Source organism: Rana temporaria, chromosome 6, assembly GCF_905171775.1.
Source record: "Rana temporaria chromosome 6, aRanTem1.1, whole genome shotgun sequence".
In the NCBI taxonomy this organism is placed as follows: Eukaryota; Metazoa; Chordata; class Amphibia; order Anura; family Ranidae; genus Rana; species Rana temporaria.
Genome location: NC_053494.1, coordinates 66,646,017 through 66,671,192, shown reverse-complemented (window position 1 = coordinate 66,671,192; position 25,176 = coordinate 66,646,017). Strand labels below are relative to the sequence as shown.

At 46.0% G+C, this 25,176-nt stretch overlaps 1 protein-coding gene across 1 annotated transcript in view; it reads right to left on the bottom strand.

Moving 5' to 3' along the window:
- The window catches only part of CEP20 (centrosomal protein 20), a 75,774-nt gene extending 52,564 nt beyond the window's left edge, over positions 1 to 23,210 (bottom strand). Inside the window, exon 1 of the mRNA XM_040356918.1 lies at positions 23,088 to 23,210. Within this exon, the coding sequence (XP_040212852.1) occupies positions 23,088 to 23,115 (28 nt within the window). The 5' untranslated portion in view covers positions 23,116 to 23,210. The remainder of the gene's footprint in view (positions 1 to 23,087) is intronic.
- Between the last annotated feature and the right edge of the window lie 1,966 nt (positions 23,211 to 25,176).

The window sequence follows — 25,176 nt, the reverse complement described above, 5'->3', positions numbered from 1 at the left end:
TTGCAGCTGCCGTGTCACCCCCACTGCCAATGGCAGGAAAAAAGTCCCCCACAGGTCACCTCCCGGCCGCTAGAGCACAGTCTGGGGCCCCCCTGAGACTCACCACCCCCCTGGTACAGCGCGGTCTGTGAAGGACAAGTGTGTGCTGAGGAGAAGCTGCAGCGCTGCGTCTGTCCCCTCAGATGATTCGCGGTCTTTTTTCCCCGCCGAAACGGCCACTAGAGGCCGAACTAGTGCTGAAAACGGCGCCGGCCACAAGAAAATGGCCGCCGAATAATACAAGCGCGGCTCCGGCAAAATGGCCGCCGTTGCGCAGTTTTAAAAAGACAGTGTACCCAAAAATGACAGTACACCAAAACAGTACACAGCACACACAAAAATGCCCAGAATGTCCACCACAGTCCCCTGCAGTGACACAGAACAGCCCCAGCCATACCCGAGTGAAAAAAAAAAAATATGAGCCCCAGGGAAAAAAACCCCTGCACAGCCGTCACCCAAAGGGGGAAGGAGGGAGAGGAATAAGGGAGAGAGGAAAGCAGGGGAAAACCCTCAGTCGACCTCCCAAGGGAAAACATTCCAGCCAGACCACTTACCTGAGTAAGGGGCCACTACTTACCTGTCCTGCGACTACCCGGCTGGAGGTATCCCAGACAGAACCAACGTCCGCGAACGGCATGGCTGTCAGCCAGACACACTGTGACAAGGCCATAGAGACCGGTCATATGTGTGCCCTAGAACCGAAGTTCCCCGGCCGCCCCTGGAGCAATGGGGCCTGTCGTGGACGTCCCAAAGCGGAGCTGAGGGCCGGCACACGCTCGAAGGCCGAACCTGGGGGGACTACAAGGGTCGAGGACCCAGCCTGTTACCCAGTCGGCTGTTGATAGAAGAATCGCAGGATTCAAAATAAAAATAAAATAAAAAAGCGAGAAAAAACTCGCAAAATGCAAAAAATTTGCAAGAAAAAACTCCAGAGTCCAGGACTCCAGAGAGAGCCTGACTCTCCTGACGGTTAAGCAGAAACAAACTGAAGCAGGGTGTGGGTTATGCCTGGGGGAGCCACGCCCCCTGGGAGGATCGGCATGAAGGAAAGTTTTAACACCTTGGGTGCTGTAAGAATTCTGCCTAAAATCTCCTGGTAGGAGGAACATAACCCTAAGGTCAAAGGATGCTGTGTCCGTCTATGAACGAAAGAGAAATCCTCTTTTTCCATCGGTCTGCAGAGCGTGGTCCGTGTTCATCCAATCCCCCCCTTAGGGGAGAGTGGAGATCTGACGGGGCGGTCCCTGCACAGGGACCGCCCTGTCATCTGCCAGCTCAAGGGATCAATGGAGCGATCCCCACTGATCAAGCAGATAAGAACGGTACGGATACTCACAGGATCCGTACGTGGGAAAGGGCCCTATAGATGTCTATAGTGATTGAAGGAGCACCAAGGTCACACAAGCACATGATGTAAACAGAGTAAATAGGCATCTGAGAAGGCGAAAAAAAAAAAAAAAAAAAAAGGATAAAGCTAGGTTAGACCATAGCAGAGAGGCAAAGAGCATTTTGTACAGCACTTATCCTTTTCAACCCATCGGTAAGTTTCTGAGTTGAGGGAAAAAATCCAAGCACTCAGAGGAACCCACGCAGGAAAAAACTATTTATTCACACACAGATTTTGCAGTTTTAGTAAATAACCCCCACTACGACCAGTCCCCCGAAGCCTCTTCTCCAGGGTGCATTTGCACTGCATGGTAGCAGCCTGACGGAACAAGAAATAACGGAAAATATTACAGTTTATTACTCCTCCTCTAGTTAATGAGCATTGAATCCCAGCAAGGGCATTCTGCCTAGAGCTCTGTGTACAATTTCGGCATCTGCCAAGAAGACATCAGCTCAGCCTGGCCAATGAAAATGTCCAAAGAATGGTATCTGGAAGAAGACTGGCCATAGTTGTCAGCAGCCGGTAAGGGTGCTCTGGGACACCAAGGGAATATAGTTCCAGTTTAAAGCGGGGGTTCACCCATCAATTTAACAGTTTGAAAAAGCAGTTACATTCCTGGCATGCCGGGAATGCTAACTGTCACATTGGTTGTGCTCTCAACCAAACTGTCAAACCATCCAATGGCTGGTGTCATAACTGATCACATGTGCAGCATCATGGCAGTTGAAGATTAAACAGAGGCCAAGACACGCCTTAGCAGCCGTGAATCAACTCCTGTTCGCTTAGAAACGCCCATTCCCCGCAGGATTCCCCGCTCGGAGCCAGAAAACAAGGGCTCATATAACGATAAGTACAAGAAAAAAAAAACAAAACAGCATACTGCAGATGTTAGCAGTATGCTACAGCTAATGTCAAAAAGTGGATTTTTGGGTGAACCTCCGCTTTAAGGTATATGTAAACCTTCACTTTGTAAAACAACCAGTACTGCACACTGCAGAGGCTTAAATATAAATAGTTGCTCAAATTGCGAAACACTCGTTCAGGGCCGCCATCAGGGGGGTACAGGCAGTACACCTGTAAGGGGCCCGGAGGTCTCCAGGGGCCCATAGGGCCCCATATGGCAACTCCCCCCCTTTTTTTTTTTATTAAAAAAAATATATTTTTTTTTAAATATATTTTTATTTTATTTATTTTTTATTAAAGGGTCAATTTTTTTTTTTTTTTTAGAGGTCCGGAGGTCCCCAGGGGCCCGAAGGCCCCCAGGGCCCCGGATGGAAACCCCCCCCCCCCCCCTTTTTTTTATAAAAAAAAAAGATTTTTTTTCTAATATATTTTTATTTTATTTTTTATTAAAAGGGACAATTTTTGTTTTTTAGGGGTACGGGGGGCCCGGAGATCCCCAGATGACAACCCCCCCCCCTTTTTTTTAATAAAAATATATATATATATTTTTTATATCTATATATATCTATATATATATATAGATATATATATTTATTTTTTTTATTAACCACTTAACCACCGCAGGCCGTAAAATAACGGCTGTAAGGTGGTTCCTTAACTCTGGGAGGACGTTATATAACGTCCTCCCAGAGTCACTCTCCCGCGCGCCCCCTGGGGCGCGCACACGGGAATGTCCGGGATCACGGATCGCGGTAAATTGCCGCTGATAGCGGCCGTTTACCATGTGATCGCTCCGTCCAATGACGGAGCGATCACATGTAAACAAACCGGCGTCATTTGATGACGCCGGTTCCTCCCTCCTCTCTCTGTACCGAGCGGTCCAGAGTGAGAGGAGAGCGCGGGTGTCAGCAGCGCTGTGGCTGGATCTGTGACTATTGCAGTCACAGATCCAGCCATCCCTGCTCAGCCATCCCTGCATTAACCCCTGCAATACTCTTCCTTCACGGCGCAATACTCTGCAATACCCCCGGCGCAATACTCTGCAATACCCCCCGGCGCAATACTCTGCAATACCCCCCGGCGCAATACTCTGCAATACCCCCCGGCGCAATACTCTGCAATACCCCCCGGCGCAATACTCTGCAATACCCCCCGGCGCAATACCCCCCCGGCGCAATACTCCCTGCTGCGCAATACTCTGCAATACTCCCTGCTGCGCAATACTCTGCAATACTCCCTGCTGCGCAATACTCTGCAATACTCCCTGCTGCGCAATACTTTGCGATCGTTTTTTTTTTTTTTTTTTCAGGCTTCCCAGCCTAGAGGTGAGATGTAGGGTCTTATTGACCCCATATCTCACTGTAAAGAGGACCTGTCATGCTATATTCCTATTACAAGGGATGTTTACATTCCTTGTAATAGGAATAAAAGTAATCAAAACATTTATTTTTGGGAAAAAACATGTCAAACTAAAATAAATAATTCGTATACAGAAGCAACCACACTCGTAAGTCCCGCCCACATATGAAAACGGTGTTCAAACCACACATGTGAGGTATCGCTGCGAACGTTAAAGCGAGAGCAATACTTTTGGCCCTAGACCTCCTCTCCAACTAAAAAGATGTAACCAGTAAAAACATTTAAAGCGTCACCTATGGGGATTTTTAAGTAGCGAAGTTTGGCGCCATTCCACAAGCGTGTGCAATTTTGAAGGGTGACATATTGGGTATCTATTTACTCGGCGTAACTTCATCTTACATATTATGCAAAAACATTGGGCTAACTTTACTGTTTGTTTTTTTTTAAAGCACAAAACTGTTTTATTTCCCCAAAAAACGTGTTCGAAAAATTGCTGTGCAAATACCATGCGCGATAAAAAGTTGCAACGACCACCATTGTATTCTCTCGGGTGTTTGCTAAAAAAGCATATATAATGTTTTGGGGTTCTATGTAATTTTCTAGCAAATAAATTATGATTTTTCCATGTAGGAGAGGAATGTCAGAACGCCTGATGGTGCTCCCTGCATGTTGGGCCTCTGTATGTGGCCACGCTATGTAAAAGTCTCACACATTTGGTATCGCCATACTCGGGAGGAATAGCAGAATGTGTTTTGGGGTGTAATTTGTGGTATGCATATGCTGTGTGTAAGAAATAACCCGCCAATATGAAAATGTTGTGGAAAAAAAATAAAAATGAAAAAAAAAAAAACTTGATTTTGCAAAGAATTGTGGGAAAAAATGACAACTTCAAAAAACTCACCATGCCTCTTTCTAAATACCTTGGAATGTCTTCTTTCCAAAAAGGGGTCATTTGGGGGGTATTTGTACTTTTCTGGCATGTTAGGGTCTCAAGAAATGAGAGAGGCTGTAATCAGGTGTGATCAAATTGATACATTTTCAGTAATTGGTACCAAAGCTTGTGGACCCTATAACTTTCACCCAGAGTAAATAATATCCACATTTGTTTTTGTTTTGTTACCAAAGATATGTAGCAGTATACATTTTAGGTTAAATTTTTGAAGAAAAATTACTTTTTTGCAAAATTTTATAATATAAATGAAGAAAAAGTAATTTTTTTACAAAATTTTCGTTCTTTTTTCATTTATAGCGAAAAAAATAAAAACCGCAGAGGTGATCAAATACCACCAAAAGAAAGCTCTATTTGTGGGAAAAAAAGGACAAAAATTTCATTTGGTTACAGTGTTGTATGAATGAGTTAGTCATTCAAACTGTGAGAGCACCGAAAGCTGAAAGTTGGCCTGGTTATTAGGGGGGTTTAAGTGCCCAGTGGTCAAGTGGTTAAAAGGGATCAGAGGTCCCCAGGGCCCCATGTGGCAAATAACAACAAAAACCTGGGGAATGCCCAGGGAAAAACCAAGCCTACTTACCGACCAGCTTGCAGAAAACCAATTAACCTGGCTACAGTATGCGTTAAAAACAGGGGTTCAGTCCGCACGCATTTGCAAACGCATGCGTGAGCCACAGAGCCGCGCCAAGGCACCCTGTAATATCTGTGGTCCTAACACTAAACAATGAGCGTCCCCACAGTGGAGGCACATGCATTTTAATGGATAGACAGGGGCAGGTGAACTGAAGGGAAGCCACCCCTCCTTTAAAGGTACAAGAGCACACCAAGCACCCAGCATATAGCACAATGGCTGCAAAGGTGTTGGTGCACTGATGGACCAATATAAACACCACAGGTGAAGCATAAACATGTCCACTGCCCCCGTCTATAGCTGGCCATAACAGTAAGTAGCATTGGAAGGCTAAAGCAGATAACAACAAAAACCTGGGGAATGCCCAGGGAAAAACCAAGCCTACTTACCGACCAGCTTGCAGAAAACCCATTAACCGGTCTACAGTATGCGTTAAAAACAGGGGTTCAGTCCGCACGCATTTGCAAACGCATGCGTGAGCCACAGAGCCGCGCCAAGGCACCCTGTAATAAAGGGATTTTTAATACAGCTTACCTGTAAAATCCTTTTCTTGGAGTACATCACGGGACACAGAGCGGCATATTCATTACTATATGGCAGGGGTCTCCAAACTTTTTACTTCGAGGGCCACATTCTATATTTCACACATATTCGCGGGCCGGAAACATAATTTATAAATAAATCCACAGTAGAAGAAGAATAGAATAGAATTTGACTTACTGCTGACAGCAGGACTGGATGGTGCTCCTATATTCTTTGCTGGCACCTAAACGCTGGAGCATCATGCAGCGGGGCTAAACTTCCAGCGTGCATGAGGCTTTACATCCGTGTGCCCATCCATCTGTGTGCCCATCCATCTGTGTGCCCATCCATCTGTGTGCCCATCCATCTGTGTGCCCATCCATCTGTGTGCCCATCCATCTGTGTCACCATCCATCTGTGTCCCCATCCATCTGTGTCCCCATCAGTCTCTCCATTCATCTGTGTCCCCATCAGTCTCCCCATCCATCTGTGTCCCCATCCATCTGTGTCCCCATCCATCTGTGTCCCCATCAGTCTCTCCATTCATCTGTGTCCCCATCAGTCTCCCCATCCATCTGTGTCCCCATCCATCTGTGTCCCCATCCATCTGTGTCCCCATCCATCTGTGTCCCCATCCATCTGTGTCCCCATTCATCTGTGTCCCCATTCATCTGTGTCCCCATCCATCTGTGTCCCCATCCATCTGTGTCCCCATTCATCTGTGTCCCCATTCATCTGTGTCCCCATTCATCTGTGTCCCCATCCATCTGTGTCCCCATCCATCTGTGTCCCCATTCATCTGTGTCCCCATCCATCTGTGTCCCCATCCATCTGTGTCCCCATCCATCTGTGTCCCCATCCATCTGTGTCCCCATCCATCTGTGTCCCCATCCATCTGTGTCCCCATCAGTCTCCCCATTCATCTGTGTCCCCATCAGTCTCCCCATTCATCTGTGTCCCCATCAGTCTCCCCATTCATCTGTGTCCCCATCAGTCTCCCCATTCATCTGTGTCCCCATCAGTCTCCCCATCCATCTGTGTCCCCATCCATCTGTGTCCCCATCCATCTGTGTCCCCATCCATCTGTGTCCCCCATCATCTGTGTCCCCATCAGTCTCCCCATTCATCTGTGTCCCCATCAGTCTCCCCATTCATCTGTGTCCCCATCAGTCTCCCCATTCATCTGTGTCCCCATCAGTCTCCCCATCCATCTGTGTCCCCATTCATCTGTGTCCCCATCAGTCTCCCCATTCATCTGTGTCCCCATCAGTCTCCCCATCCATCTGTGTCCCCATCCATCTGTGTCCCCATTCATCTGTGTCCCCATCCATCTGTGTCCCCATCCATCTGTGTCCCCATCCATCTGTGTCCCCATCCATCTGTGTCCCCATCCATCTGTGTCCCCATCCATCTGTGTCCCCATCATCTGTGTCCCCATCAGTCTCCCCATTCATCTGTGTCCCCATCAGTCTCCCCATTCATCTGTGTCCCCATCAGTCTCCCCATTCATCTGTGTCCCCATCAGTCTCCCCATTCATCTGTGTCCCCATCAGTCTCCCCATCCATCTGTGTCCCCATCCATCTGTGTCCCCATTCATCTGTGTCCCCATTCATCTGTGTCCCCATTCATCTGTGTCCCCATCAGTCCTTCCAATCATCTGTGTCCCCAATCATCTGTGTCCCCAATCATCTGTGTCCCCATCACTCATCAGGCTATCCCCACAAATTGGTGTCCCCATTAGAGCCCCCCCCCCCTTCATTCATCCGAGTCTTCCTGCACGGTGTCCCCACCCCCGCCTGCATATTTGTGTCACCATTAGAGCCATCAGCCCCCCTCCTCACATGTTTGTGTCCCCATAAGAGCCACCAGCACCCCCACATGTGTGTCCCCATCAGACCCCACAGATATTTGTGTCCCCATCAGAGTCATCAGCCCCCCCCCCCACATGTATGTCCCCATCAGTCATCAGCCCCCCCCCCCTACATGTATGTCCCCATCAGAGTCATCACCTCCCCCCCACATTTATGTCCCCATCAGAGTCATCACCCCCCCCCCCACATTTATGTCCCCATCAGTCATCAGCCCCCCCCCACATGTATGCCCCCATCAGAGTCATCACCCCCCCACATTTGTGTCCCCATCAGAGCCCCCCCCCACATGTATGTCCCCATCAGAGTCATCAGCCCCCCCCACATGTATGTCCCCATCAGAGTCATCACCCCCCCCCCCCCCACATTTATGTCCCCATCAGTCATCAGCCCCCCCCCCCACATGTATGTCCCCATCAGAGTCATCACCCCCCCACATTTGTGTCCCCATCAGAGCCCCCCCCCCCACATGTATGTCCCCATCAGAGTCATCAGCCCCCCCCACATGTATGTCCCCATCAGAGTCATCACCCCCCCCCCCCCACACATTTATGTCCCCGTCAGTCATCAGCCCCCCCCCCCCACATGTATGTCCCCATCAGAGTCATCAGCCCCCCCCCCACATTTGTGTCCCCATCAGCCCCCCGAAATGTGTGTCCCCATCAGTCTACAACCCCCCTCCACGTGTGTCCCAAGCAGAGTCATCAGCCCCCAGATGTTTGTGCCCCATCAGCGCCATTCAACCCACCCCCACACAAGTGTATCAGCCCCCCCCTCCTTGCATGTGTCCAGCGCGTCTCCACTCTCCATCACTGGCTGTGCAGACCTGCTGCATCTCCTGACTCCCGCCCCGCTGGTATTACACACTCGTTACTGGTTAACAGCGAGGCGGGAGGCGGGAGCAGGGAGGCGGCAACGGGTCTGCCCTAAACACCTCATTGGCTGCTGGGATGCCATGGTCCCAGCAGCCAACACACACAGTGAGACGCCGGGAGGGATTGCGGGACCTGCGTTGCATATTGCCGGGGGCGAATATGCAGCGCAGGTTCCACAACTAACAGGTGGACTAAGGATTCACGCTGCGGGCCGGAAGAAATGGCCTGGCGGGCCGGATGTGGCCCGCGGGCCGTAGTTTGGAGACCCCTGCTATATGGGTTATATGGAGTACCTTCAGGTGTTGACACTGGCAATCTTCAAACAGGAAATGCCCCTCCCTATATAACCCCCTCCCATAGGAGGAGTACCTCAGTTTTGTAGCAAGCAGTATGCCTCCCAAAATGGTCCCCAAAAAAGAGGGGTGGGAGCTCTGTGTCCCGTGATGTACTCCAAGAAAAGGATTTTACAGGTAAGCTGTATTAAAAATCCCTTTTTCTTTATCGTACATCACGGGACACAGAGCGGCATATTCATTACTATATGGGATGTCCCAAAGCAATGCTCACAATGAGGGGAGGGAGAACATCTCCAAGACAAAAGGATTTAATTTAGAGAAATACTCAAATCATAATAAATCCAACTTAGTTGAGAAAAATAATCTTAAATTTTAAATTTAACTCAAAAAAGAGGAGCCCCCGGAATCCGAGGGTCTCAAACTGCAGCCTGCAGCACTGCCTGCCCAAAGGCTGTATCAGACCTCCTTCTTACGTCCAACTGGTAGAATTTTGTAAACGTGTGGACAGAAGACCAGGTTGCCGCCTTGCAAACTTGAGCCATAGAGATCTGGTGGTGTGCTGCCCAGGAGGCGCTCATGGCCCTAGTAGAATGAGCCTTTAATGATACTGGAGGAGGCAACCCTTTCAAGCCGTAGGCCTGAGTGATTAATTGCTTAATCCACCTAGAAATGGTGGACTTTGCAGCTGCCTGCCCCTTCTTGGGCCCATCCGGTAATATGAACAGCACATCTGTTTTCCGGATCTTCTTTGTAGCTTTAAGATAGGCCTTCATGGCCCTGACGATATCCAAGGTATGCAGCAACCCTTCCTTTCTGGAAGTAGGTTTAGGGAAGAAGGATGGTAATACCAAATCCTGGTTCAAATGAAAACTGGATACAACCTTCGGTAGGAAGGAAGGATGAGGGCGGAGAACGACCCTGTCCTTGTGAAAAATAAGATATGGTTCCTTACAGGATAAGGCCGCCAGTTCCGATACTCTTCTTGCGGAAACTATGGCGACCAAAAATACTAACTTCCTTGTCAGTAAAACCAAAGGAATTTCAGCCAACGGCTCAAACGGTTGTTTCTGTAAACTTGACAGAACAAGGTTTAAATCCCACGGGCAAAGCGGGGATTTAACTGGAGGTTTAATACGTAAGACCCCTTGAAGGAAGGTCTTAACCAGCGAGTGGGTGGCCAGCGGCCGCTGAAACCACACTGACAGAGCAGAAATCTGTCCTTTGATTGTGCTTAATGCCAATCCTTTATCCACTCCTAGCTGGAGAAAACTTAAAACTCTATCAATGGTGAATTTGCGAGAAAGCCATCGCTTGGACTCACACCAGCCTACATAGGCCTTCCAGACCCTGTAATAAATCACCCTAGAGACCGGTTTCCTGGCTCTGATTAGGGTAGAGATTACTTTCTGAGACAGACCTCTACCCCTGAGAATCAGGGATTTAGCTTCCAGGCCGTCAAATTTAGATGCCGTAAGGCAGGGTGGAGGATCGGACCTTGCGATAGCAGGTCTGGCCGTAGAGGAAGAGTCCAAGGGTCTCCCACTACCATCCTTAAGATTAGCGAGTACTATGCCCTTCTGGGCCATGCTGGAGCTACCAGGATTACTGGTATGTGCTCCACCCGGATCCTGCGCAGCAGGCGGGGTAGTAACTGGAGCGGGGGAAAAGCATAAAGAAGTTTGAACTGATGCCAAGGGCAAACCAACGCATCGGTTCCGCAGGCCATCGGATCCCTTGAGCGGGACATGAACCTGTTTAGCTTCTTGTTGAGTCTCGATGCCATGATATCCACGTCCGGCACTCCCCATCTTTGGCAGAGTGCTTGAAAGGTTTGTGGATGCAGAGACCATTCCCCCGGCAATAGAGTCTGGCGGCTTAAGAAGTCCGCCTGAAAGTTGTCCACTCCTGGAATGAATATTGCCGATATGCAGGGCACATGAGCCTCTGCCCATAGGAGAATCAAGCTCACCTCTCTCTGAGCGGCTTGACTCCTGGTTCCCCCTTGGTGATTTATGTATGCCACGGCCGTGGCATTGTCTGATTGAATTCTCACCGGGAACCCCTGCAATTTTGACGTCCAAGCCCTGAGGGCTAGTCGAGCAGCTCTGAGCTCCAAGATGTTGATGGGCAACTGCTTCTCTGGCGTTGCCCAAGTACTTTGGCGAGTGCAACCATCCAAAATTGCTCCCCAGCCCGTCAGGCTGGCGTCTGTGGTCACTATCTTCCAAGCCACTGGGCTGAAAGACTTCCCCTTCAGTAGATTCTGAGGGTCTAACCACCAACACAGACTTTGTCGGACTCTTGATGAGAGCGGCAACGGGATATCCAAGGCCTGTGGCCTTCTGCTCCATGCTGACAGGATGGCTGCCTGCAGGATGCGAGTGTGGCTCTGGGCGTATGGTACCGCCTCGAATGTGGCCACCATCTTGCCTAGTAACCTCATACATAGGCGAATAGTCGGTTCCTTCTTGCTTAGAACCAGTAGGATTAATTCCTTGATGGCTTTGACCTTCCTCAGAGGTAGAAACACTCTTTGTTGTTCTGTGTCTAATCTCATGCCGAGATATTCCAACTGCCTTGTGGGCAGGAAAGCTGACTTTTCTCGATTTAGGACCCAGCCGAACCTCTCGAGGTATTGGACCGTGAGGGCCACTGCTCGCTCCAAGCCAGGAGACGAGTGATCTATGACTAGGAGGTCGTCCAGGTATGCTAGGATCGTGACCCCTTGGATCCTTAGTTTGGCTAGGATTGGAGCTAGGACCTTCGTGAACACCCGGGGGGCCGTAGCCAACCCGAAGGGAAGCGCCACGAATTGGAAGTGACGCGAAGCCACCATGAAGCGTAGATATCTTTGATGTGGCTGATAAATTGGAAGATGAAGGTAGGCATCCTTTATGTCTATGGACGCCATGAAGTCGTCCTTTTGGAGTGTGGTAGCTGCTGACCGCACGGATTCCATCCGAAATGAGCGGATCTTTAGGTATGTATTTACCATCTTTAGGTCCAAAATTGGCCTGACATCTCCATTGGACTTCGGGATGATGAATAGGTTGGAGTAGAAACCTAGCCCCTGTTCCAGGACTGGTACCTCTACTATTACTTCCTGGGAAAGTAGATGATCTAATGCCGATCTTAATGCGGCTCCCTTCTCCGGATCGTTTGGAATCCTCGACTCCTGGAAATGAGGAGGAGGAAACCTTAGGAAATCTAGTTTGTAGCCTGTGGCCACGGAAGACCGTACCCACTCGTCGGGAATGCTGGCTTCCCAAATCTCTGAAAAGAGTCGCAGCCTTCCCCCCACCTTCGTGGGTGGGGGCGCCCCTTCATAAGGTTGGCTTGGGGGCTGGTTTTGCTGGTTTGCGAAACCACTGCCTTTTGCCTCTAACAGCCTGTCCTTGTGATCTGCTGTTGAAGCCGAAGCTTGCTTTTGCAGGAGGCCGTCGATACTGCTTAGTATTAGAGGGCCCCTGCCCAGGGGAATACTGTCGTTTAAACGCAGGCCCCTGAACCTTCTTCTTAGTTGGCAAGAGAGTACTCTTGCCGTTTGAAATGGTCTGAATGTATTTATCTAGGTCTTCTCCGAAGAGTCGTCCTCCATGGAAGGGGAACCCTACCAGGAGCTTCTTGCATGGGGGCTCAGCCTCCCAGCTTTTTAACCATAAGAGTTTTCTCATATGGATAAGGGATAACGATAAACGTGACGCTTGCTGGATAGAATCCTTGATTGCGTCTACCGTAAAACATATGGCCTTAGGGACATCCGAAAATTCTTCTGCCTGCTGAGCAGGAATAAGTTTAAGCATCTGCTTAAATTGATCCGATAATGCTTGAGCAACCCCAATCGCGGCCACAGCTGGCTGTACTACTGCCCCTGCAGCAGTGAAGGAGTTGTTAAGTAGTGCTTCCAAGCGCTTATCAACTGGATCCTTGAACACCTGTATGTTTTCTACAGGGCATGTTAACGATTTGTTAACACATGAGATGGCTGCGTCCACTGCAGGAGTAGCCCATCTTTTGGAAAATTTATCTTCCATAGGATATAGGACAGAGAATCTTTTAGGTGGTAAGAAGATCTTATCTGGCTTGTTCCAATCTTGGAACAAAAACTCCCTCTAATAGAGGATGGATCGGAAACACAGCATTGCTTTGAGGCGCCCTCAGTGAGCCCAAAGCTGAAACCGTCGATACCTGGAGATCTGGTACTGGCAAGTTGAATGCCTTATGGACCAAGTCCGACAATCCTTGAATCCACCAGCTCTCCCTCAGGGAGACTGCCCCAGACTCCTCTGTATCCGGATCCTCGATCCCTGAACCTACTTGGTCCTTGTCCAAGAGGTCGTCCAATTCCCCTGAGGAAAGGACCTCCTCCTCTGAGGGTCCGCGCTCGGGCGACGGAGATCTATTCCGCTTACTGCCCCGCATAGCTGCGGCTATCATTTTTCCCATGCTTTTCTGCATCTCTTTTAAAGAGGTGAGTAATACCTTCTCCGTGACCATCTTAGGGTTGGGCTGACTCGCGTCAGCTCCAGCCCCAGATCCCGATGGCCCCAAGGCTCCCTGTGGGGAAAGCAGCGGCATAGCTTTGTCCGAGACCTCAGACTCTCTGGGGAAATCCCCACCTCTTGTACCCTTGTTTTTTGATGCCATGGTACAATACCGAGGTGCACCTGCTACTTATTGGTACCTGGGACTTATAAATAGTTAAATGCCCAAACACCTGTTTGGGGGATAAAAAATGCTTCCTCTCCCCTAGATGACACCTTTTTTTTTTTTTCTCAAATCTAGGAAAGAAAAAACATTCTGTCCCCCTGAGTAGTATTGCAAGAAAAACTATGAGATGGAAAAGAAACAGCCTATTCCTAGGCTTGAAAACAGTCTTTCTGAAGACTGCAATATTCTTTCTGGCCACTGTGTGTCCTCGGCGCCCCGTGCTTGCCGTTCTGGTCTTTCCTCCCCCGTTCCAAAGTATTGAATGAGCTATATGGAACAAACAAGGAAGGGCCGCCCCTTCCTTAAGCCACTGACCCGCCCTTCCCCCCCAGCAATCTCAAACAGGAAATGCCCCTCCCGACAGGGGGGGGTGGGGTTGGGAGGAAGGGACCTCTCTGCTCCAGCAAACTGCAGCCTGGAACCACGAGGAGGTCAGCGTTTTGCCTGCTTTGCAGGCTCTGAGGAGGAAGACTGAATGGAGCATCGCCTGGAGGCTTGCAGGTAAGCATAGCTCTCTGACACACACATATACTTTTATATCACACAGGCCCCACTCAATGCTTTTCCAACACTACAAGGGAGGTCACATATTATGGGGAATAATACATATAGAGCCATCCTATCTTTATGATATGTGACTAGTTTGCCAGATGCAGTGCATAACTTTAGGCATGTCCCCTGTGACCCCCCAGAAAAAACCTGCTAAGAACCAAGTTCCGCAAGTTTTCCCCTCACTTACCTGCTCCATGCCGCAGGACTTTGCCAAGCAAGAGGCCCAATCTTCCCCCATCTCGGTGGGGATGTCTAGACCTTCAGGCCCTGGGTTCCTATGAAGGATCCACTGTCCTGGGCCCATATAGCACTCTGGCAACAGAAACATTAGGCACCCAAAGGTTTCTAAGTTCTGGGCCCAGGGTCCAGCTCTCTAAAAAGAAAAGCATTATGGGCTATACCCCAAGGGTTTGGGGTTCCGGTTACTGACCACTTTAGCGCTGAGGCTTTTTTGGACAGAACCGGTTAGCTCACCTAATCCCAAGGATGCGGAGGCAAGCTAAACCATGACTAACACCTAAGACACTGGCGTAAAAACTGAGGTACTCCTCCTATGGGAGGGGGTTATATAGGGAGGGGCATTTCCTGTTTGAAGATTGCCAGTGTCAACACCTGAAGGTACTCCATATAACCCATATAGTAATGAATATGCCGCTCTGTGTCCCGTGATGTACGATAAAGAAATCTGTGGTCCTAACACTAAACAATGAGCGTCCCCACAGTGGAGGCACATGCATTTTAATGGATAGACAGGGGCAGGTGTTGGCTGCAAAGGTGTTGGTGCACTGATGGACCAATATAAACACCACAGGTGAAGCATAAACATGTCCACTGCCCCCGTCTATAGCTGGCCATAACAGTAAGTAGCATTGGAAGGCTAAAGCAGATAACAACAAAAACCTGGGGAATGCCCAGGGAAAAACCAAGCCTACTTACCGACCAGCTTGCAGAAAACCAATTAACCTGTTTACAGTATGCGTTAAAAACAGGGGTTCAGTCCGCACGCATTTGCAAACGCATGCGTGAGCCACAGAGCCGCGCCAAGGCACCCTGTAATATCTGTGGTCCTAACACTAAACAATGAGCGTCCCCACAGTGGAGGCACATGCATTTTGCATGTGGCAAACCCCCTTGTTTTATTTGTTATAAATGTTTATTTTTTATTTATATATATATATATATATTTTTTTATGTTTTTATTAACCACTTCCAGACCTGCGCAGGACGATGTACGTCCATTTTTTAAAGATTGATATCTCGGTAACGGCAGCAGCTGCTGCCACAACCGAGGTATCAATCTTTAGTGTGCGCGGTCTGGTAAACGATAACGGCGGTCTCCGCCGCGAGATCGCCGTTATCGGTGGCGGGAGAGGGGCCCCGCCGCTCTCCCGCGCCCTCCGCCGCTTACGGTAGCCGTCGGTAGCGGCGGAGGCGATCGGGACCGTTCGGCAGCTGAGCGGGGACGAGACTGAAGGAAAAATCTCCTTCGCCCGTCCCCATAGCTCTGCTGGGCGGAAGTGACGTCAAAACGTCAGTCCCGCCCAGCCTCTTAAAGAGACAATTTTTTTTTTTGTCATTTGAAAAAATGACATTTCCAAATTTTTTTTTTTTTTTTTTTTGCATTTAAGCCCAAATATGAGATCTGAGGTCTTTTTGACCCCAGATCTCATATTTAAGAGGACCTGTCATGCTTTTTTCTATTACAAGGGATGTTTACATTCCTTGTAATAGGAATAAAAGTGATCAATTTTTATTTTTTTTTTCAGTGTAAAAAGTAATAAAATAAATAAAAATAAATAAGAAAACAAAAAACATTTTTTTAAAGCGCCCCGTCCCGACGAGCTCGCGCGCAGAAGCGAACGCATACGCGAGTAGCGCCCGCATATGAAAACGGTGTTCAAATCACACAAGTGAGGTATCGCCGCGATCGTTAGAGCGAGAGCAATAATTCTAGCCCTAGAGCTACTCTGTAGCTCAAAAAATGCAACCTCTAGAATTTTTTAAACATCGCCTATCGAGATTTTTAAGGGTAAAAGTTTGACACCATGCCACGAGCGGGCGCAATTTTTAAGCATGACATGTTGGATATCATTTTACTCGACGTAACATTATCTTTCACAATATATAAAAAAATTGGGCCAAATTTATTGTTGTCTTATTTTTTAATTAAAAAAAGTGAATTTTTTCCAAAAAAAAGTGCACTTGTAAGACCGCTGCGAAAATACGGTGTGACAAAAAGTATTGCAATGACCACTATTTTATTCTCTAGGGTGTTAGAAAAAATATATATATATAATGTTTGGGGGTTTTAAGTAATTTTCTAGCAGAAAAAACTGTTTTAGTCTTGCAAACACCAAATCTGAAAAACACCTAAGGTCTGGAAGTGGTTAAAGGGCCCAGAGGTCCCCAGAGCCCTGGAAGGCAACCCCCCCCTTTTTTTTTTATAAATGTTTAATATATATATATATATATATATATTATTATGGGCCCAGAGGTTTCTTTTTATTTTTATTATTATTATCTAAGGGCCCAGAGGTCCTGGATGGCAACCCCCCCTTTTTGTATTTTTTTTTATAAAAATAATAATAATAATAATAATTTGTGTGTGTGTGTATATATATATATATATATATATATATATATATATATATATATATATATATGTATATTTTTTTTATTTTTTTTTATTTTTTTATTAAAGGGCCCAGAGGTCCCCAGGGCCGCGGATGGCTACCCCCCTTCTTTATATATATTTTCCTTTATTTCTTCTTTTTTTTGTAAAGGCCCCCCCTCCCGCTTCTCAATTCGCAGCAATTACTTGCGTTACTTGCAATACAAAGAATATGATACTTATTCATACAAGTACATGGTACAGCAGGCACATGCCAGTAGTATGAAATGTTGGTTTTACATATTCTTTAAGTACTTGACAGCACTACACAGTACCTTCTGAACTTCTCTCCTGATCATGCTGCCTGCTGTCATACCTTCCAGGGAATACTACCTGCTGTCATACTATCTAACCACTGTCATGTCATACTAATTGCTGTCATGCCTTTCAGCACGCACTTTCTAACTGCTGTCTTACCTTGAGGCCAAAATGACCTGTTGTCAAACCTTCAGGCACAACCGACTGTGCCATACCCTCTGCACTCCTCTCTCGCACATACTCTCTCTTCTACACATACATGGTATTCTCTTTTGGCGCTCTTATCCTGCATATGCTGCCTGCTGTCATGAGCAGCCTCCTCAGTTTATATTCTGTATTTGCAGTAAGGATAGTGGCTTCATTTGGGAGGGGGCTTATTATAACTGAGCATTACCCAATTTCTTTATAATTTTGACTTTTTTTCCCCCCATATAACATTTTGTGCACTTCATTTTAATTAAATCAATAACATTTTTACTTCATTCAGTCTTTTTAAAGTGGTTCTAAAGATAAAATGTTTTTCCCTAATGCAATCCCTGAATGGTAAAATATATATTTTTTTACACTTGCTGTACCCAAAACTACACTTACTCGAGTCCTGTATCGATCCAGCGCTGTGCCCCTCTAAAGTTCTTCACCTCTGTCCTTGCCAAGCACTGACACACACAGCCCGACTCAGGAGCAAGCCTGCACTTTTGTCTCAAAGAAAGTGGCTTGCAAGAAGAGGAGCCAAGATCACTGGCAAGGGGAATCCAGAGGAGATGGTTTGGGGGTGCTCTGTGCAATACTACTGCAGGTGATATTTACCATTTTAATTAAAAAAAACTTGCCTTTAGAAATCCTTTAAAGTGTAAAAGTCCCCCCCCCCCCCCATTTTAGATTGAGTGTAACCCCTGTCAGATTTTTGTCACTGGGGAGATTCCCCTTCACTTTCTGTCCAGTAGCCAAAACAGGAAGTGAGAAGAAATCCCTCCAAAGTGAAGGAATCCCAGCATGTCACCAGAACTAGTGTCCTAATTGGAAAATTCCCCCTCTAGTCCTGTTGCGACGTAAACACCAAATTTTGAATTTTCTTTTACTTTCAATGATAAGGGTAAAGAGGAAAAATAGAGGGGATGAATCTCCCTAATGAGGGCACAGACAGGAGTAAGTAAAAAAAAATCCCTCTCCAATCTTTACCAAAGTTAAAAAAAAAATAATATATATATATATATATATATATATATATATATATATATATATATACACACACAAACACACACACACACACAATAAATGATATATAATATATATATATATATATATTATATATCTATAGATTGTAAGGGGTTAGCTCGGTAGCGGGGTGTGTGACCCCTTGGATGGGTTCACTACACACTGAATTTATACAGACAGGCAGTCGAAGACGGTTGAAAACAAAGATTTGGGTTTATTCTTCCATCTTGCTGGAAACAAGTGCAAGCATCCAAACAGCATAAACAAAATCAAACATAAAATAAACCCTGGCCACTTGGGGCGTCTATCTTCACCACACAGGAACCTAATGAAGTCTGGCACAGCCTAGTGCTGGGCAGACACTGCTGGTCATACAGCAGAAAAACAATAGTCTTTTGATTTTTATCACACAGAAAAATCAATCCTCTCCTCACCTTCTCAGAAGACTTTCTGGCACTGCTCTCCTTACTCACAAAGCCTCAGGTGCAGCAAATCAGTGGTAATCCTCTGGACTACTTATAAAGGCCTTAATTGCCTCATTCTGAACAGCTGAAGTTTTCCAACGGCCTTTAGCCTTTTCTGGCTACATTTGCAGCCGACGCTTAATAACAATTCATGTATTGTCTAAACAAGGCAGAAATGTATGTCCCATCTGTGACAACACCCACAGATTTACCTGACTTCCTGTCACAATATATATACACACACACACACGTGAATTTGAATATCGTGCAAAAATTCATTCATTTGATGAATGGCTCACCTGTTTAAACGATGTCGTTTTTCGGGTTGTAAAAAATGATCGTGTGTGGGCTAAAACGATGTTAAAAACCCGCGCATGCTCAGAAGCAAGTTATGAGATGGGAGCGCTTGTTCTAGTAAAACTACCGTTCATAATGGAGTAAGCACGTTCATAACGCTGTAACAGACAAAAAAGCGCGAATCGTCTTTTACTAACACGGAATCAGCTAAAGCAGCCCCAAGGGTGGCGTCATCCGCATGGAACTTCCCCTTTATAGTGCCGTCGTACGTCACCGTGCTTTGCTAGAGCATTTTTTAACCGGTTAACGCCCGCCGCATGTATATGTACGTCCACAGAATGGCACGTACAGGCATATGGGCGTACATGTACGTCCCCGCCTTTCCGTGGGTCGGGGGTCCGATCGGGACCCGCCCCGCTACATGCGGCGGTTGGAAACCTGCGGGGAGCGATCAGGGAAGAGGGCGCGGCTATTCCGCCCCCTCGCGATCGCTCCCCGGAACCTGAAGAACGGGGAGAGCCGTATGTAAACACGGCTTCCCCGTGCTGCACTGTGGCGGCTGCATCGATCGAGTCATCCCTTTTATAGGGAGACTCGATCGATGATGTCAGACCTACAGCCACACCCCCCTACAGTTGTAAACACACACTAGGTGAACCCTAACTCCTTCAGCGCCCCCTGTGGTTAACTCCCAAACTGCAACTGTAAATTTCACAATAAACAATGCAATTTAAATGCATTTTTTGCTGTGAAAATGACAATGGTCCCAAAAATTTGTCAAAATTGTCCGAAGTGTCCGCCATAATGTTGCAGTCACGAAAAAATAAAAAATAAAAAATAAAAAAAAATAAAAAAAAAAAATCGCTGATCGCCGCCATTAGTAGTAAAAAAATAATAATAAAACTATCCCCCATTTTGTAAATGCTATAAATTTTGCGCAAACCAATCGATAAAACCAATCGAGTTCAGCTTTAACTGCTTCCTAACCAGCTGCCGTCATTCTACTGCGGCAAGGTGGCTCGTTTCCGCAAATCAATTTAGCTTAGTACGTCGGCGCAGGAACACGTTTTTGTGAGCTCCCATTGGCCAGCGGGGGAGCCAATCAGCAGGTCCGGCGGACTCAATGTCCACCAGTCACCCGCAATTATTCCCCGCAGTGACAGAACGGGGATATGCATGTGTAAACAAGGCAGATCTCCATTCTGACAAGAGAGATAACACATATCCTGTCTTTCTGCTAAGCAGGAAGACAGGATCTGTGCGTTTTCCTAGTCACACAGTCCACACAGTTAGAAAACACACCCAGGGAACACATTTAACCCCTTCCCTGCCAGTGTCATTAGTACAATAACAATGTATATTTTTAGCACTGATTACTGTAATAATGACACTGGTTCCCAAAAAAGTGTCAAAAATGTCAGTTAGGTGTCCGATCTGTCCGCCACAATCCCGCAAAAAAAATAAAAAATCACTGATCGTCACCATTACTAGTGTACAAAATATATATATATATATATATATATATATATATATATATATATATATATATATATATATATATATATATATATATATATATATATATATATATATATATATATATATATATATATATATATATATATATGCCATAAACCTATCTCCTATTTTTAAATCAATGTTTTTTTTTTTTATTAAAATTTTTACATAACATAGAAAGAGGGCAAAAGAGAAAACAATTCACTTAGACAAACACTTCTTCATGTTTAGGTACAATATTAAGGATTGTTCAAATACAAAAGTTGTACATAATAGACAAGTAATCCGAGGTAATGAGTATAATATATATAACCATAGGGCCTATCTGCTATTTTGTAGACGTGATAACTTTTGCACAAGCCAATTAATATAAGCTTATGCAATTTTTTACCAAAAATACGTAGCAGAATACATATCGGCCTAAATTTGTTTTTTTAGTGTTTTTGGTAAAAGTAAAAAAATATATTTTTTTTTCAAAAAATTGTCAGTCTTTTTTTTTTTGTTTATAGCGCCGAAAAAAAAAAAAAAAAGTGGGGTGGTCAAAATACCACCAAAAGAAAGCTCTATTTGTTGGGGGGGGGACATAAATTTTATTTGGTTACATCATTGCATGACTGCGCAATTGTCAGTTAAAGCGACGCAGTGCTGTATCACGAGAACAAAAAATGGCCTGGTCAGGAAGTGGATAGACAATTCAGAGGCTGAAGTGGTTAAAATGGAGCACTGGTTCACCTTAAAGCACAACTTCACTTTTGCTGTAACCCCCCCTCCTCCCAGCTCTTTAACCACTTGCTTACCGGGCACATATACCCCCCTCCTGCCCAGGTGAAATTTCAGCTTCCGGCACTGCGTCGCTTTAACTGACAATTGCGCGGTCATGCGACATGGCTCCCAAAAAAAATTTACACCGTTTTTTTCCCCCACAAATAGAGCTTTCTTTTGGTGGCATTTGATCACCTCTGTGGTTTTTATTTTTTGCGCTATAAACAAAAAAAAGCAACAATTTTAAAAAAAAAATCAATATTTTTTACTTGTCGCTATAATAAATAGCCCAATTTTTTTTCCAAAAAAATTTTTTTTCTCAGTTTAGGTCGATACGTATTCTTCTACATATTTTTGGTAAAAAAAAAACAACCCAATAAGCGCTTACAAAATATGGGACAGAATTATTATTATTATTATTTTTTTTTTTACTAGTAATGGCGGCGATCTGCGATTTTTTTTATTGGGACTGCGACATTATGGCGGACACATCGGACACTTTTGACACATTTTTGGCGCCATTCACATTTATACAGCGATCAGTGCTATAAATATGCACTAATTACTGTATAAATGTGACCGGCATTGAAGGGGTTAACACTAGGGGGTGAGGAAGGGGTTAAATGTGTACCTGTATTGTGTTCTAACTGTGTGTGGAGGGGGGTGACCGATCTGTGTCCCTATGTACAAGGGAGACAGATCGGTCTCCTCTCTCCCCTGACAGGACGTGGAGCTCTGTGTTTACACACAGAGCTCCACGTCCCTGCTCTGTCATTACTGATCGCGGGTACCTGGCGGACATCGCGACCGCCAGGCACGCGCATCGGCATCTCGGGGACGCGCTCGCGCGCCCCCCAGTGGCCGGAGGAATTCAGGACGTCAATAGACGTCCTGTTGGATTTTCAGAGCCACCGTGAAGACGTCATATTACAATGACCCAGGGCTCAAGTGGTTAAAGGCCACCACAACCTCCTTGGGTCTATACATACCTTATATGATGGCTGTGGTAAATCTAGTGGCAGGCTAACCAGCACTAATGTTGCAAAGACCTATGGTCAGAAAATCAGATGAAAAATACTGCTTTCGACGCGATCGTACAATAATTGGATCGTTAGTACAGAGCCGATCACGACAAGTCATCCGATATTATTCGATCGTACAAGCACAAAAATGTTCATTTAGTCAGTACAGTTGTCGTCAGAAAATACAATACAAATACACTACAACTCTTATGATTTTTTTTTTTTTTACTGTCGTACGAGAATTTTCGTGAGTTTAGTAACCTATTCAATTTCTACATGCAACTAGTAAACGAAAAAAAGTTGGACGATCTGTCGTCCGATTTTTGGGCCATTAGACGAGACATGACACCTACGTCTAGGAGATGTACCCACCTTCTCCCAGTTTCAGCCTCTTGATTGGCACAGAACTGTGCGGAGATTGTACACTGATCTACAGTTCATGCTCAGATAGGCGAATACAAATGGTTGAAAAGCCATTTTATCCCCTTTGTCATAAAATAACTACCTGTCTGTCGGTATTATCTAAAACTGATTTTACTTCTGCTCTATCCTGCCAGCAGATTGAAAAGGTACAAACAGGTATTAAAACGATATTATGGGGAAGGGGGCTTCAAAAAATAAACAAAAAAAGGTCACTATTTCCCACAGTTCCAGGCAGTACAGACATTTGCAGTTTAATATGAAATAAGTGTAAAGCTGTAGTACTGTTGTGCTCGATGTTAAAGGCTCAAACCAATGCAAACATGTAACAGCAACCTGAAACCGAGTTTCGCAGAGTTCAATCTCACCGGTTTTAAGATCAGCCACAGTCGCCATTTCGCTTCTTCCTCTAGCAGCCGCAAAATAAACATTCACATAGCAACCTCCGTTGGGCGACGCATGCGCGTTCTCCTTCTCTTCCTACACACCAACGTATCGGATTGGCGGATAAATAAAAAAATAAAAACTAGAGGGCGCGCACTCTTTATATGACTAGTCATCTGCGTGGTCCTCCTTGGCAGCCATTTTTGCAAGGACGCTTGTTCTGTTTTATCACGACAAACTAATCCTCATGAGGAGTCATTGCCTGGAAAGACCAGACTCGCACTGTACTTTCGAAGACAGTTTTGTTGTCCCTGGAAATGTCCGTTTATTTAACACTGGCGAGCTGTATATTATTTGGTGCACACTGCATACACTTTTTTTTTTTTTTTTTTTACTTTGCTCTTCTTTTCTAAAGACTTGCAGTACAAATATCTTTTTACATGTGGTCAGTTCTTAATTCCATGGACATGTTTAAAAAAACAAAATTAAACCTGGAACTCTCCCTGAACATTTGAAACACATATATGGCATTGTTTTGTACATTTATTTGATAGAAAAACGCGAATGCAGCCCATTGCAGGGAATGGGTATGGCCATATCACTGTAGATGTAGTTAGTACAACCCGCAATGTCCCATGCAAGAGTGGCGATGTCTCAATCTTGGTTATTTAAAGCGGTAGTAAACCGCAACAAAAAAGAAAAAAATATGGGCCCCTGGGTGGTTTTAGTCATAATCTGCTTGTTTGCATACTAGCATATTATGACAGACTTACCAGAAAATAAAGCCGTTCCTTCAGAGTGCATGTGCCAGTGAAGTCACCGGTTGCAAAAGTAAATATCTCCTAAACGGTGCATGTTTTGGAGATATTTACATATAATAAATAAGCCTTAGAGCCCTTTCAGGAAATAGCCTCTAAGTAACTCCTGAAAATTGCCTCCCATTCATTTCAGTGTGACTTTTCACACTGGGGCGGTGCGCTTGCGAGACGTTAGGAAAAGTCCTGCAAGCAGCATCTTTGGGGAGGTTTGGGAGCGCTGCAGTGAAGGCTGGTGCTCATAAATTTTGGGAAACAAATGCAGCCAACTGTGCCCAGCAAATGCAGCCACTCTGCCCATCATATGCACCCAACTGTGCCCATCATATGCAGCCAACTGTGCCCAGCAAATGCAGCCAACTGTGCCCAGCAAATGCAGCCAACTGTGCCCATCAAATGCAGCCAACTGTGCCCATCAAATGCAGCCAACTGTGCCCATCAAATGCAGCCAATGTGTCCATCATATGCAGCCAACTGTCCCCGGCAAATGCAGTCAACTGTGCCCATCATATGCAGCCTCTATGCCCAGCAAATACAGCCAACTGTGCCCATCATATGCAGCCAACTGTGCCCATCATATGCAGCCAACTGTGTCCATAATATGCAGCCAACTGTGCCCATCATATACAGCCTCGGTGCCAATAATATGCAGCCATTGTGCCCAGCAAATGCAGCCAACTGTGCCCCATCAATTGCAGCCTCTTCAGCCAATCAGGTGATTAGGATTCCATCCATGCCTCCTGATTGGCTGAGAGGCGGGAAACCCAGCCCTTGCAGCCTTTTTTATCTGTGCAAGGAACAGTGGGCCAGATTCACAAATGAGATACGACGGCGTTTCTCCTGATACGCCGTCGTATCTCTGTTTCTATCTATGCGACTGATTCATAGAATCAGTTACGCATAGATATCCCTAAGATCTGACAGGTGTAATTGTTTTACACTGTCGGATCTTAGGATGCAGTACCGCCGCTGGGGGGAGTTCGCGTCGTAAACCAGCGTCGGGTATGCAAATTAGCAGTTACGGCGGATCCACAACGGTTTTTCGCGTTCGCTACGTCGCCGCTAGTCTAGTTTCCCGTCGCAAAGTTAGTCGTTTTTTTTGTGCCCTAACTTTAGTCAGCAAGTGTATTGCTGTCTAAAGTATGGCCGTCGTTCCCGCGTCGAAATTCAAAATTTAACGTCGTTTGCGTAAGCCGTCCGGGAATACGGAAGTACGCTACGCGCGTCGCCGTTCAAAAAAATTATGTCACGGCGCGCA